At 43.0% G+C, this 15,466-nt stretch overlaps 1 protein-coding gene across 1 annotated transcript in view; it reads right to left on the minus strand.

The window, feature by feature from the left end:
• odad2 (outer dynein arm docking complex subunit 2) overlaps positions 1–15,466 on the minus strand; it is a 68,563-nt gene that overhangs the window by 14,318 nt on the left and 38,779 nt on the right. Inside the window, exons 16-19 of the mRNA XM_021620611.2 lie at positions 12,478–12,720; positions 8,603–8,717; positions 3,761–3,949; positions 3,250–3,471 (exon numbers count right to left, since the gene is read on the minus strand). Coding sequence (XP_021476286.2) covers positions 3,250–3,471; positions 3,761–3,949; positions 8,603–8,717; positions 12,478–12,720 — 769 coding nt within the window. The remainder of the gene's footprint in view (positions 1–3,249; positions 3,472–3,760; positions 3,950–8,602; positions 8,718–12,477; positions 12,721–15,466) is intronic.

Raw genomic sequence — 15,466 nt, forward strand, 5'->3', positions numbered from 1 at the left:
CCCACCTGGGGGCGGCCCGTCAGGAAGTCCAGAATCCAGTTGCAGAGGCAGGTGTTCAGTCCCAACTTAAGGATGAGCTTGGAGGGGACTATGGTGTTTTATGATGAGCTGTAGTTAATGCACAGCAATCTCACATACAGTAGGTGTTCCTCTTGTCCAGGTGTGAGAGGGCAGTGTGAATGCAATAGATATTGCGTTAACTGTGGATCTGTTGGGGCGGTATGCAAATTGGAGTGGGTCCAGGGTGTTTGGGATGATGGTGTTGATCTGAGCCGTGACCAGCCTTTCAAAGCATTTCATGCCTACAGATGTGAGTGCTACGGGGCAATAGTAATTTAGACAGGTTACCTTGGAATACTTGGGCACAGGGACTATGGTGGACTGCTTTAAACATGTAGGTATTACGGACTTGGTCAGGGAGAGGTTGAAAATGTCAGCAAAGACATGTTTGAAAGCAAGAGTTGACATTGAAATGTGAAAATGCACATGTGAAAGTGTAGTAGACTGCGACTTTAAAATGAGTGTGAGTCGAATGGTCATGACGTTGGTTTCTCTCGTGGGAGACCCAGGTTCTAATCCCGCCAGTTGCAAAAGCACACGTGAAACGTGAAATGTTGGGAAACCACATTAGAGCTCTGCTACCCAACACGAGCCTGACGGCCCTGATATTATACATCCGGGTAGAGCCTGTTTTTTCATCAATAATTAGGGTACTTGTAGGGCTCAGTTATCATTAAATTGATCACTAACACTTTGAAGCTGAGCCATTTGTGTGTGCTCTGCTGCGTAGTACAATTATATCTGAATAAGATCATAACATGGAGTCAGAAGTGCTTCCAACCTCGTGAAATATGAGACAGGAGAGATTATTTCACAGAAAATAATAATGTTCCTTGAGTTATGTTGAGTATAGAGTGACGAAAAATAGCTAACAGCTAACTGCTCTCTCATGTCTCTTCATTGAGCAGAGCAGCCCGAGCGTAGCCGTTGCTATGGATACTCAATGACTCAGAGCGCCATGAACAGAGCGCATGCAGAACGAGCTGTGTGCACGGAGCAAGTGACAGACAGAGAGGAGCAGCTAATGGATTTACTACAGGCACCCAGTGTCTGGTCTGGAGGGTGAAGTCATAAGCTCTTCTGGTCGGCTACTGCGTAGCAACCTAGCTGTATCAAAAGTCCTAGAAAGCCTATGTAAATTACGGTCGCCAGATGGGCCAAACCAAAAAAATGTAGATGGCCGTTTATGATGATCAAATTCAATCCCCACAGTGAATTATTTTAAAGTTTGCTATAAATCGAGATATTTAATTAAATAGTGATTCTATTTATTAGAATCACTAATTCTGACTGCTACATTTGTGACCCGTTTCAATGTATGTCGCAAGTCATGACTTCACAGGAGAGCCATTTTAACGTTTCTTTAGTTTTTTTTTTATCAAAATTTGTTTTTTGGCAGAAATGCCTTCTGGAACTTGTGAAATTTCATGTGCCTTAATAATAAACTTGTATGCCATCTGTAAATACGAATACAATTGTTAAATTACGAGCCTTTTTGGTTAAGCCACAGAAAAAGTCAGCAACCTTCCCACTAGACATGATTGGCTGAGATAATGAGTGGGCTGGACATGCCGAGTTCAGAGTTTGGATTGGTCTGCCATATAGAAGGCTTCTGTCTATTTGAGCTGGGCAGTCTGTGTTGGTAATCCTGTCGAACGCAGCATTTAAAAAAAAAAGTATTGTGTAGTGGAGCTGCATAAGTGTTGCTCTCCACTTTCTGGAGGATCAAGTTTTGAAATCAGTGGAATTAGAGTATGATAGCTAAAGAGATGGAGAAAACACCTGTCTCCAGTTTACATCTTCAAGCTATTAGCAACCGTGGCATGACATCCGTGACAGGGAGTGGCGTCCATCATGCATGATGATGTATACAGGTAAGACAGTCTAGCATTAGCTAGCTACATTTTCAGATATTACACATTTCTAATTTTGCCAGAAAGTGGTTTCATTTCAAGCTAGTTAGCTAGCTAACGTTAGCTGGCTGGCTCCCTAGCTGACGTTATTACTCGTATCCCAGAGCCGTTTGCTTTTCTAGTTAGAGCCTAATATTAGCTAGCTAACATTGAACCTGGTTGGTTAGCTCCCCAGCATTTTCATGCAGGGTAGTAACGACATGATTTGGCACTATGTTCATTGTTGTTTAACTAGCTAACGTTAGCTGGCTGGCTCGTGTGTGATCTTACACGTTGTTTACCTAGCTAGGTTCATTGTTCTTAAGCTAAAGTGTACAGCACGCATTGAATATGGCTGGTGTCAGGAAACATCTGCAAAAAAAGTGTAATTAAATTGTTGCCAGCAGAACTGGTTAGGTTGTTTTCATGTTATCCATAGGTAAACAAATCATCAGCCAGAGCGTCAAGTGTGCGCTCAGAACGCTCCGAAAGCGAAACGAGATGGGTGGGGCTAAAGCATAAGAGGGTGTGAACGGTGCTGAATGGGTGTAGACAAAGAAGAGCTCTTCACTAGATACATTCAAAGGCCAGTTTCTCAAAAGTGAGTTTAAATGTTTAGCAACTTTTCAAAGCAGAATTGCTTTCCCATTGTTCCTCAAAAATGCAGTGTATGATATACCATTTTGTAGCTCTGAGTCTCTACTTTTATCCAATGTAAAAACAACTATTTCAAATTTTGCCTCATAAGACCGAATCCAGGTGGTGAGTTAATCAATCACAGGCCTGCAGGCTACTAGGAGACTCCATGGTTAACTCTCTCAGGCAGGATGATAACGACTACATCGACCATGATCTTTTGCTAGTTACAGCCACTTTCACCATGATCCTTAGTTATTTTTTGGTACCATTCAGCAATATGGCGCACTTCAAATCACAAATTCAAATCTCTGAACCACGTGTCATGTGAAAAATGTACATGTGAAAAATCCATCACACGTGTCCATAAACCACGTGTCTGACTCACGTATCTGTTTTTCCCACATGACATGTTTCATGTGATTTGTTGGCATGTGAAAAATTGATGTGAAACGTCACACACGTGTTTCACACGTGTCCGAAAACCACACGTTTTATCAAGTGTTCTTTTCATAAGATTTTTTTTTTTTTTTTAAGTGAATGATCATGAGCAAAGATATTAATGAACATACCTTGAACATACCTTGACCACTAGGTATGGAAAGGACAAGTGGTTGTGAGCTAAAAAGTGAATGAAAACATCAGGGGCCAAAGAACATACCTTGACCACTCCGTTGTCGTGCATAGTGATGCAGTTGTTGGGGTCCTTGGAGAGCTGGAAAAGGGCCTGAGCTGTGGCCTGGTGGACTGAGGTGTCCTTGGACTTCAGGTAACGGACGAGGGGGGCCACGGCCCCCGCCTCCCCAAACAACACCCTGTTACTGCCCCACATGCAGCAACGGGCAATGGCCTCAGCCAGGTGACGACGCAGCTTATCATCAGTCTGTAAAACAGAGAAAATAGGACAACAGACATCTATGCCTGCATCTCAAATGGCATCCTATTTCCTATATAGTGCACTACTTTTGACCAGGGCCTAGGCTATGCATACTACTCAATAGAGTTTGTTTCAAACACTACAGTGAACTTTTACATTACAAATCAAATGCTTGTAGTTACATTACAACTGAGATGATGGTATCATAGACAGTCCATTTACAACAGGACTGAAGATTCCCAGTAAACACACAGGCTAATTGAGTAGGATTATAAGTATTTTGAGGTGTACTTACTGTGTTTGTCAGCTTGGCCAGCATCGGTACAACCCCGTGGTCAGTGATGACTGCCAGATTCTCTTCGTCTTTGGCTATTTTGGCTATGGCGGCACACACGCTCGCCAGTACCTCTTTGTTTGTTGATTTCAGCAAATTAACAATCAGTTCCAATCCACCGACAAATGAGCGCACCATTTCCCCTGAATCCTAAAAGTAAAAAGCCTCTTATTAGCTTGGTGTTCTCAATCTGTGAAATGAAGTGGCGCAGGGAGACTGTGTAATGGGCAGGGAGGGAAGCAAGGGGCATTTGAGCAGAGCAGAGAAAACCAAAGAAACACACAAGCTAAGGAAAAAGAAAAAGCCTTTTCATCAGCCTTAGCAACAATCAAAACCCCATCAGTGCCAGTCAGCCCAATCGGAGGTAAGGTGAGTAGCCGTGGCTCTCTCCTGCTTTCCACTCTACTGATAGGGACATTGTAAATACGGATGGGCTGTGTGGTGTGCCAGTAGCTATTCCTCATCAAGCATGTCATAGGGGAGATATAGTCCGTTTGTTATAAAAAGCCATTTACAGGAATCAACAGCGCAAAATTGATGGGATTTCTTGCTAAGAAATGCAAGGGCCAAGGGAAACTAATCCTTCTACAGCAGACCTATCTAATGGTTAGGTTCCATTTGGATGAGGAGTTATTTGGACTCCCTTTTCTACACCCCCCGGTAGGCTTACATTGTTCAGAACACTACTTCAACATAAGGCCTATCTAATGACCTCTTCATGTAGGTTACACTGTTCGGAACACTACTTCAACAGAAGGCCTATCTAATGACCTCTCCATGTAGGTGACATTGTTCAGAACACTACTTCAACAGAAGGCCTATCTAATGACCTCTCCATGTAGGTTACACTGTTCAGAACACAGGACCAAAACATGGTGTCGGAATCAGTGTGCAGAGGAACTGAAGGAGTCGGTGTGTTTCCCCGACCATGCAGGCCAGGCTGGCACCGTAGACACTGGTTTAAGTGCATGGCACCAGTGGGCTAGCTGGTACCACAGGACTCTCAGCCACTTATGGGGCTGTGCCGTCCAAGCTCTCTGAGGAACCACAGCGGAAGAGAGTGGGCACATACGCAGCCTTCAATGAAGCTTGGCAGATCGGGCCTCTTTTAAAATCACAACTCAACAAAATCGGCACCAAAAAGAGGTATATATCAAGGTGGCATACACAGCCACTGCCAGCCTTTCTCCAGCAATATGAAAATAGTAAACCAAGATTATGGAAAGCGTATAATTAGAGATGGCTGAGTGCAAATCATCACAACGCAACGCTCCATTTCCATATCCATCAACATTATATCTCCATCTAGGACATTGAGGATTTAATATAGCTTGTTTCTTCGTTTTTTGTACGTAGACATGATTGTCTAGGTAATGAATCATAACCCCCTCCCTTTGGGGGCTGTGTGTGGTTGTGCCAGGCCAAGGGCTCCACTTGTAAAAGAGATTTGCATCTCAATGGGACTCACCTCGTTAAATAAAAGATAAATGCGATAATAACTGCCCGGTTAACCACACTCACACTAGCCTCAATGTGAGTGGCCTATTCAACCAGGGACAGGAGTGCAGGCATATCCAACCGAAGCAGTGACAATGGGACACTACCACAGCAGGTATCGTGGCTGTGCACACTGCACAGTGAGGAGTGTTGAATGGAACCTTCTAGCTCTGACAGGCCAGGGCTCAGAGAGCAAGACGGAACACGGTGGTGTGTCTCTCTCTGCTCCCCTCAGATGTGGTGCCAGAGGAGGGGCAGTGTGTGTGTGCCCGGGCCAGAGCCAGGAGCTGACCCCCCGCTCCGCCTCCACACAGCACAGAGAGCGCACACAGCACAGGAAGCCTTTCCTCAGGAATACTGATGATGCCGCGACTCACCAGCGACAGAGGAAGCGCTTCTCAAGTCACCAGCTGCGGACTAGTGAAGATCCCTTTCATGGCCTGGACAGAACCCCAGATCCCTGGAAACCACAGCATTATACAGCTACACACGGAAGGCCCCGGCCATCCTGCTGTCCCTTTTTACCGAAGATGAAATGAAATAGAAAACACATTATCTGGTCGGTGTGCGTGATTTGGCCTTGTCTGAGGGAGGGGGAAAGGAAGCCGGCCCAAGCGGCACTGCAGAGTAGTTTGCCCTGACCCTCTCCAGCAAGCAAGCAATCAGGCTCCTACGTCCATGGGCTACTATGTAAATGGTAAATAAACCAGGTTATCGCAAGTTGCCCGTGTCCAGGCAACTTAATAATGCACTTCATTACATGAGCAGCAGGGCAGGTTACCTCCTTGATTGAGGGAACAATGCTAATTGACTGATTCACTGCAAAGCCCCTGCTGACTGCAATAATGACTAGGGCTTTACTCACAGAGAGAGCTGGCCAGGCAGGCCGGTACAAGTGGGGCGTACTGTTCTTGTATGTGTCTGTATATGCCTGAGTAGGAGTAGAGGTAAGGACTGGAGCATCCAGCAGCTGCATTTACACCATGATCCTCTCATAAATCCACTGTGGAGCTGCTAACTAAAACCACATGGGGCTTTTATCTATATAACTACTACTGCACCGAGCAGTATCAGGTTCCCCTCGCTCGCTCGACAGGCAAAACCAACGCACTATTTAGCTTTCGTCATTGCCCCTGTGTCAGAAATCAACCAAAGAGCATGTTCATGTATTCACTACAAAAATTGGCACCGTAAAGTCCAGACAAACATGGTCAAACTTTGTTAGTGTTCAAGCTGCAGCCAGCCGGCACTCCTCTTCCATATGGTTGCCATAGATCATTTTTGTCACAATTTTGGTCCGGAAAAATTCCTTGTAGCGAGTGAAAAGCTCCCCTCACCCTGACTGAGACACCTGCCTGAGCTGGGCCCAATGTATCTGTATAAACGTCAACAGATTGTCCAACTGACAAGCTGTTTACGTTCATCTTGGCTATAATCTAATAGAACTATGTTACATTTGTATTTTGGAAAAATTATACAACAACCCTGGGAATCAAACCCACTGACAGAAATATTAGGGGGGGGGGGGGGGGGCTGAAGTATAGCTATATGAATGCAATAGACTGAGTCTCATATGGCACCCTATTCCCTACATAGTGCACTACTTTCGACTAGATCCCTATGGGCCCTCTGGTCAAAAGTAGTGCACTATATAGGGAATAGGGTGCAATTTGGAATTCAGAAAGCATATGAATGCTATACAGCAGGCCCTATGCCATGAGGACTGGACAGTAGAAGTATGTACCCCAGCCTTTATGTGCAGAATGGGGTCACAGCCTGTCTGTCTGGCACCCTGCTCGTAAGAAGAAGCTGCGGCTGGTTGTATGACTCTGTAACTCAGAGCATGTTGAGGATTTTCAACAGAGGAGTCAGAACAGGATATTACTCCTCCAAGTCTCTCCCTGCATGCCTGCCTGCCAGCTGCCTGTTTCCCAGTTCACCAGTTCACCAACAGAGAGCAGCGTGTTCTGTTTTGTATTAGAGGAGGGTTCATGTAAGCCTCCAGTGACACAACGTCACCCCTGCAGCAACCTCTCGACACCAGATTGTCTTTAAGGAGAGAGAGGCTTAAGGAGGCTGACCTGCATGATGATATAAACAGGCTTCTGAACAGTGTGAGAGAGGGATTCAACCAAGATAAACATGATGAACATATTACAACCACGATAAACATGATGAACATATTACAACCAAGATAAACATGATGAACATATTACAACCAAGATAAACATGATGAACATATTACAACCAAGATAAACATGATGAACATATTACAACCAAGATAAACATGATGAACATATTACAACCAAGATAAACATGATGAACATATTACAACCATGATAAACATGATGAACATATTACAACCATGATAAACATGATGAACATATTACAACCAAGATAAACATGATGAACATATTACAACCAAGATAAACATGATGAACATATTACAACCAAGATAAACATGATGAACATATTACAACCAAGATAAACATGATGAACATATTACAACCAAGATAAACATGATGAACATATTACAACCAAGATAAACATGATGAACATATTACAACCAAGATAAACATGATGAACATATTACAACCAAGATAAACATGATGAACATATTACAACCAAGATAAACATGATGAACATATTACAACCACGATAAACATGATGAACATATTACAACCAAGATAAACATGATGAACATATTACAACCAAGATAAACATGATGAACATATTACAACCAAGATAAACATGATGAACATATTACAACCAAGATAAACATGATGAACATATTACAACCAAGATAAACATGATGAACATATTACAACCAAGATAAACATGATGAACATATTACAACCAAGATAAACATGATGAACATATTACAACCATGATAAACATGATGAACATATTACAACCAATATAAACATGATGAACATATTACAACCAAGATAAACATGATGAACATATTACAACCAAGATAAACATGATGAACATATTACAACCAAGATAAACATGATGAACATATTACAACCAAGATAAACATGATGAACATATTACAACCAAGATAAACATGATGAACATATTACAACCATGATAAACATGATGAACATATTACAACCAAGATAAACATACACATATAAACCTGTAATAGAACATGAGAACTTTTGCAGAAAGGTTGAGACTTAATGTTATTTACAATGTTATGTAAATATGTATTACATATGTATTACATGTTGTTAAGCAGTGTTGCCATTAGAGAATAATAAAATAATTAAAACAAATGCCATTTTCTTAGGTGTACTGTACCTTTGCATTTTCAATGCATGGACAAATGGCCCATGCAGCACTGGCCTGGACATCTGGGTTTGGGTTTTTCAACAAGGACCAGAGCAGACGCACTCCATCCAGACGGTCAATGATCCTGTAGTAGAAGAGCGAAGAGAGAGAGAGAGAGAGGGAGATAGAGAGCAGTAGAGAGAGGATCGAGAGAGATAGAGAGACGGGCAGAGAGAGAAAGAGAGAGATAAAGAAAGATAATAGAGAGTGATATTACAGTGGCCACAGTGAGTGTGATATACTCTGAACAAAAATATAAATGCAACATGTAAAGTGTTGGTCCCATGTTTCATGAGCTGAAATAAAAGATAACAGAAATTTTACAAACACACAAAAATAGTATTTCTCTCAAATTTAGTGAAGACATTTGTTTACATCCTTGTTAGTGAGCATTTCTCCTTAGCCAAAATAATCCATCCATCTGACAGGTGTGGCATATCAAGAAGCTGATTAAACAGCATGATCATAACACAGGTGCACCTTGTGCTGGGGACAATAAAAGTCTATAAAAATGATGCTGTTGCCAGAAAATGTCATGTTAATTTATCTACTAAAAGAATTTGGCTGTACATCCAACTGGCCTCACAACCGCAGACCACATGTAACCACGACAGCCCAGGACCTCCACATCTGGCTTCTTTACCTGAGGGATCGTCTGAGACCAGTCATCCGGACAGCTGATGAAACTGTGGGTTTGCACAACCAAAGAATTTCTGAACAAACTGTCAGAAACCGTCTCAGGGAAGCTCATATGCATGCTTGTCGTCCTCACCAGGGTACTGACCTGACTGCAGTTCGGTGTTGTAATCGACTTCAGTGGGCAAATGCTCACCTTCGATGGCCACTGGCACGCTGGAGAAGTGTGCTCTTCACGGATGAATCCCGGTTTCAACTGTAGCGGCAGATGGCAGACAGCGTGTTTGGCGTTGTGTGGGCGAGTGGTTTGCTGATGTCAATGTTGTGAACAAAGTGCCCCATTGGTGGCGATGGGGTTATGGTATGGGCAGGTAGAGATACAGTGATGAGATCCTGAGGCCCATTGTCATTTCATTCATTCATCCACCACCATCACCTAATTTTTCAACATGATAATGCACAGCCCCATGTCGCAAGGATCTGTACACAATTCCTGGAAGCTGATAATGTCCCAGCTCTTGAATTGACCTGCGTACACACCAGACATGTCACCCATTGAGCAGATCCAGCAACTTCGCACAGCCATTTCAGAGGAGTGGGACAACATTCCACAGGCCACAATCAACAGACTGATCAACTCGATGTGAAGGAGATGTGTCACGCTGTAAGAGACAAATGGTGGTCACACCAGATACTGACTGGTTTTCTGATCCACATCCCTACTTTTTTTTAAAGGTATCTGTCTTTTTAAGGTATCTATTTCCAGTTCTGTGAAATCCATAGATTAAGGCCTTCAATTCACTGATGTCCTTATATGAACTGTAACTCAGTAAAATCTTTGAATTTGTTGTATGATGCGTTTATATTTTTGTTCAGTGTAAATACTTTCACAGTCAAGAGGAACATTTGAGTGCTCGTCTTTCTCAGAGCTCTGGCTGGGCCATACAGTAGTATTCATTTGTCCAAGCTCTGAAAACCCATCACAGGGCAGAATCAAAAGGTTCTGCATGGGTTTTCAATGACAAACCAACCTTCACCAGCCCCATTCTGTTTCCACCACAGCTCTAAAAACTCACTCTCAGTCTGGTCTGGTCTGGTAAAGTGGATCTTCATGAGAAATCACTGAGTGCCTATGTGACGGTAGGCCATAGGTTAACTTAAATCAAGGTAAAGTGAGAGGTCTATACAGATATTTATATATAGAACCAAAACAACATTATACTGTACAGTGGGTGGGTAGTCTGGGGATACCTCTTTCCAAATCAAACAGAGCCAGTAGACAGGTCTCTCTATATTTCATGGCGTCCGAGTTGAAGTTTACTTAAGCATAAGCCGTATTTCATGCTGCGTACATGACTGTAGTCAAGGCTGTAGTCAGGGTCTGGGAACCCAAAGAATTACACCACAATGTGCCCGTTGTCTGGTATAAATAACATGTAACGTTTTTCCCATGTGTGCTTCCACCAACAAGGCCGACATTGAATGCTGTCATAATTACTTAAACACTCCCTAATCACGGTATCTCCGTGACTGGCAATGAGCGAGCACTCATCAAGAGAAGTCCCCTGCGCCATCTGTCTTCCGTTTGCACATAAATCAGTCTGGGGGATCATATCGTAAGATTCCAGTCAGAGGGGCCTCCTAAATCCAGCCCAACAACAAACTAAACTTCATATCGAGCGCCAGAAAAGTTCTGTCCTCACAAGAGCAGGTATGAAACACGTTAGCATGAAGGAGACAACTGACAGTTGGATGAGGGATGGAAACAAGGAGACCACAAAGCCTCAAGGCATTTGCAAAACGTGCGTTCTTTCTTGTAAATTACAGAAAGTACTAGGAGGGAATGTAATGTGATATTTTCCCCATATTTTGTCTATGATATCATTAGCCACACAGTGCAATAGCTTAGGATAAAAATACGCTTATTTTCAAAAGGATTTTAAAACAAACAGGTAGGCGTAGATCATCGATTAGCTAGTTTTGAAAAGTTACAACTATGGCCAGGACGTTTTCCTGGCCATGTGGCCTGGACCAGGAAAACAAAGCTAAACAAAGCCAATAACTGACATGGATTTTGCAACGAATTTGGAGCACCATGTAGAGTTTGGAGCAGCACAGACATACATCACCCTGTAGTCCAGTCAGTCAGGCAGGGAGTGACAATAGCAGGCCTGGTCAGGCCCTTAATCTGAGAACCAGCTCTGACCAAACGTGGTCTGGAGCAGGAAACAATCAAATGTGAGCTATGTTAATTGCTCGGCAAACTACTGTACACACAGGTCCTCAAAATAATTCACCCTGCCACAAGACATACAGAAAGCACTTGTGGAAATAACGACTTTCTGTCCACAACTAAGTGTAAATGCTTAAAAAATGACAAGGCCTAAATATACATTCCATGAGAAAACATGGCCCCGAGTGAATGGGTTCAGATATAACATTCTGCCTGGGTGAATGGAGAAGTTAGGCTAGCTAGCCTAATTGCTGAAACGGCCTTATTTCTTGAAAACAACAGTTCTGCAACTTTTATTGCACCACTGTGCTTATCAACACCATATTACTTATTCTTACAATGGCATTAATGGCTAGCCTAACAAAACATACTCAGACATAAAAGTTATTTATTCATGTCCAGTGTTAATTAAGTAAGGGTCTTGCAGTCTGTAACAACCTTGTAATAGCAATGAGATTCAAATGGGACTATATTGTATGCAGCGTTTAGGAGCATTGAAGCCAAATAAGCGGCACACACTGTAGTTAGCAGAACTGGACTGTAGCTGTGTGTTCACTGTTGATGTTTTTCCAGCCACGAGGGCTTGGACGGCTGAAGGTATGCTACTCTGACCAGTTCAGCCACATGAATGACCACAGACGTACAGTAAAACTGTGGGACGCGCCACCACAACCATATTTATCGCAGCAGGTACAATAAACAAGGCTTTTAAAACTGTCACTCCGCTGAAGACGAACATGAAACCTACCTGGTGAGGATGAAAGATTAAGATCATAGCCGGACACTATCACCAGTCTGTTATCAACATTAGAAGGACCAATTACGATGATGAACGACCGCTAATGATACAGGTTATGAACCATTTTGAAGTGCTTAAGAGATGGCAATACATGGGTCTGTTGGGTCTGGGTCTGTTGATCATCTGAACGGAGTTGGTGGTTTACGCCACAACATTAAATATATCTCTATGATTTACGTCATATTCTCAAGCTCGGTGGCGCAGGCTCCCACAGCCTTGGTGACGTTGACCAGCAGGGCCTGGTTGGTTCCCGTCAGCAGGTTGACCAGGGGCTGGATGCCTCCACACTTCCTGATGGTGGCCCTGTTAGCAGGTTTCTGGGCCCCCTCACCCAGCGCGCCGACCACGTTCACCAGCACCTCCTCAGGCTGGTCTGTCAGCAGACCCACCAGGGTCTCCAAGGCCTTGTAATCCTGGAACCTGGGGAAAGGCACAGCACCAGGGTCAATCAACCAATCACTTTATTCAACCAATCACTTCCATCTTTTTTTATAGCCTCATATGTTATATGTAACTTTGGACATACTGTAAGTGCAGGGGCTTCAAGAATAGGACACAATTCGGAATCATAATCAATATCCTGTAGATGTTTCAATGTGTGTGGAGCAAGTCAAAATGTCTTGGATTGGCCAGGTGACAGTGTGATAATATAGAGAGTGATATATATTTGGGAACGGATGCATTTTTTCCAGCACAAATCACTTGACCCAGTAACAACAGGACCGTTTTCCCACGACTGCTCAAAGGCCTCTCCACACATGTACTTTGCATGACCGAGGTTCACTGTGGCTTGGACTAGATCACTCCCTGTTTTACTGTGATTTCATTTTGTTTGCCAGCACTACCGAGTGGGTAAACGACAGTAAACATTTAAGAGGCATATAATGTGGTTGCAGAAAGCCTCAACAAACCTCTGATGTACGGTTACGTTCTATGACTGTTTTCCCTCACAGTTATGGTTGCTGGCAACACAGTCCGTAGGCTATTGTAGAAAGTGTCCAAGATCATTTGGTTTTTGGTCATGATCCACCGAAACATATTCTTGCAAGTATAACAGTAATGAACGGAGCGGCTGCCAAAGCAAACTTTTAGTGAATTTAGCGTAGAACAACGATGCTATTCATATGGCCACCATTGAAGTTGTATCTGCATGGTGCTCCAACAGCAGAATTTAGTGATGGGGGATATCATTTATACAGATATTACAAATACTATTTTGGACAATATTATATGGATACTTTGACTCCGGGTATGGATTTGATACTAGGTAGCGTTAGCTAGTGCTAGTTGGCTGTACATGCGCCAGAACTCGGCATTTTCCATCCTCTAGCTTGTCCATCTTTTTTAAAATAGTGAGCCAACATGTTTATAGGACTTTTATTTCCATGACTGATCAAAACAAATGTTATCATGCTCTCGCTTGTCTCTCTCCAGCAGACAGATAGTGAGCAATATGTTTGGAACATCAAAGCGCAATAAAATCGCAGTATCGAATCACAATACATATAGAATTGTCATATAGAATTGTCTCAGCCACAAGGGCCACGGCCTGTTCACCCCGCTGCCATCTAGAAGGCGAAGACAGTAGAGGTGCATCAAAACTGGGACCGAGAGATAGATAGCTTCTATCTCCAGGTCATCAGACTGTTAAACAGTCAACACTAGCCGGCCTCCACCCAGTACTCTGCTTAGTCACTGTTACTAGCCGGCTACCACCCAGTACTCTACCCTGTACCTTAGAGACTGCTGCCCAAGAGTTATTGAACACTGGTCACTTTAATAATGTTGACATACTGTTTTACACACTTTATATGTTTATAATGTATTCTAGTCAAGGATTCATCCTATATAACTACTGCTGTACACACCTTATCTATTCATAAACTGTCCATAGTGTGTATACACACTATAATAATAATAATATATATATATATATATATATATATATATTAGTGTGTATTAGTGTGTATATATACAGTGGGGCAAAAAAGTATTTAGTCAGCCACCAATTGTGCAAGTTCTCCCACTTAAAAAGATGAGAGAGGCCTGTAATTTTCATCAACTATGACAGACAAAATGAGAAAAAAAATCCAGAAAATCCCATTGTAGGATTTTTAATGAATTAATTTGCAAATTATGGTGGAAAATAACACCAGAAACAAAATTGTAGACCTGCACCAGGCTGGGAAGACTGAATCTGCAATTTAGGTAAGCAGCTTGGTTTGAAGAAATCAACTGTGGGAGCAATTATTAGGAAATGGAATACATACAAGACCATTGATAATCTCCCTCGATCTGGGGCTCCACGCAAGATCTCATCCCGTGGGGTCAAAATGATCACAAGAACGGTGAGCAAAAATCCCAGAACCACACGGGGGGACCTAGTGAATGACCTGCAGAGAGCTGGGACCAAAGTAACAAAGCCTACCATCAGTAACACACTACGCCGCCAGGGACTCAAATCCTGCAGTGCCAGACGTGTCCCCCTGCTTAAGCCAGTACATGTCCAGGCCCGACTGAAGTTTGCTAGAGAGCATTTGGATGATCCAGAAGAAGATTGGGAGAATGTCATATGATCAGATGAAACCAAAATATAACTTTTTGGAGGACAAAGAATGCTGAGTTGCATCCAAAGAACACCATACCTACTGTGAAGCATGGGGGTGGAAACATCATGCTTTGGGGCTGTTTTTCTGCAAAGGGACCAGGACGACTGATCCGTGTAAAGGAAAGAATAAATGGGGCCATGTATCATGAGATTTTGAGTGAAAACCTCCTTCCATCAGCAAGGGCATTGAAGATGAAATGTGGCTGGGTCTTTCAGCATGACAATGATCCCAAACACACCGCCCGGGCAACAAAGGAGTGGCTTCATAAGAAGCATTTCAAGGTCCTGGAGTTGCCTAGCCAGTCTCCAGATCTCAACCCCATAGAAAATCTTTGGAGGGAGTTGAAAGTCCGTGTTGCCCAGCAACAGCCCCAAAACATCACTGGTCTAGTGGAGATCTGCATGGAGGAATGGGCCAAAATACCAGCAACAGTGTGTGAAAACCTTGCGAAGACTTACAGAAAACGTTTGACCTCTGTCATTGCCAACAAAGGGTATATAACAAAGTATTGAGATACACTTTTGTTATTGACCAAATACTTATTTTCCACCATAATT

This window comes from Oncorhynchus mykiss, chromosome 11 (assembly GCF_013265735.2).
Source record: "Oncorhynchus mykiss isolate Arlee chromosome 11, USDA_OmykA_1.1, whole genome shotgun sequence".
Classification (NCBI taxonomy): Eukaryota; Metazoa; Chordata; class Actinopteri; order Salmoniformes; family Salmonidae; genus Oncorhynchus; species Oncorhynchus mykiss.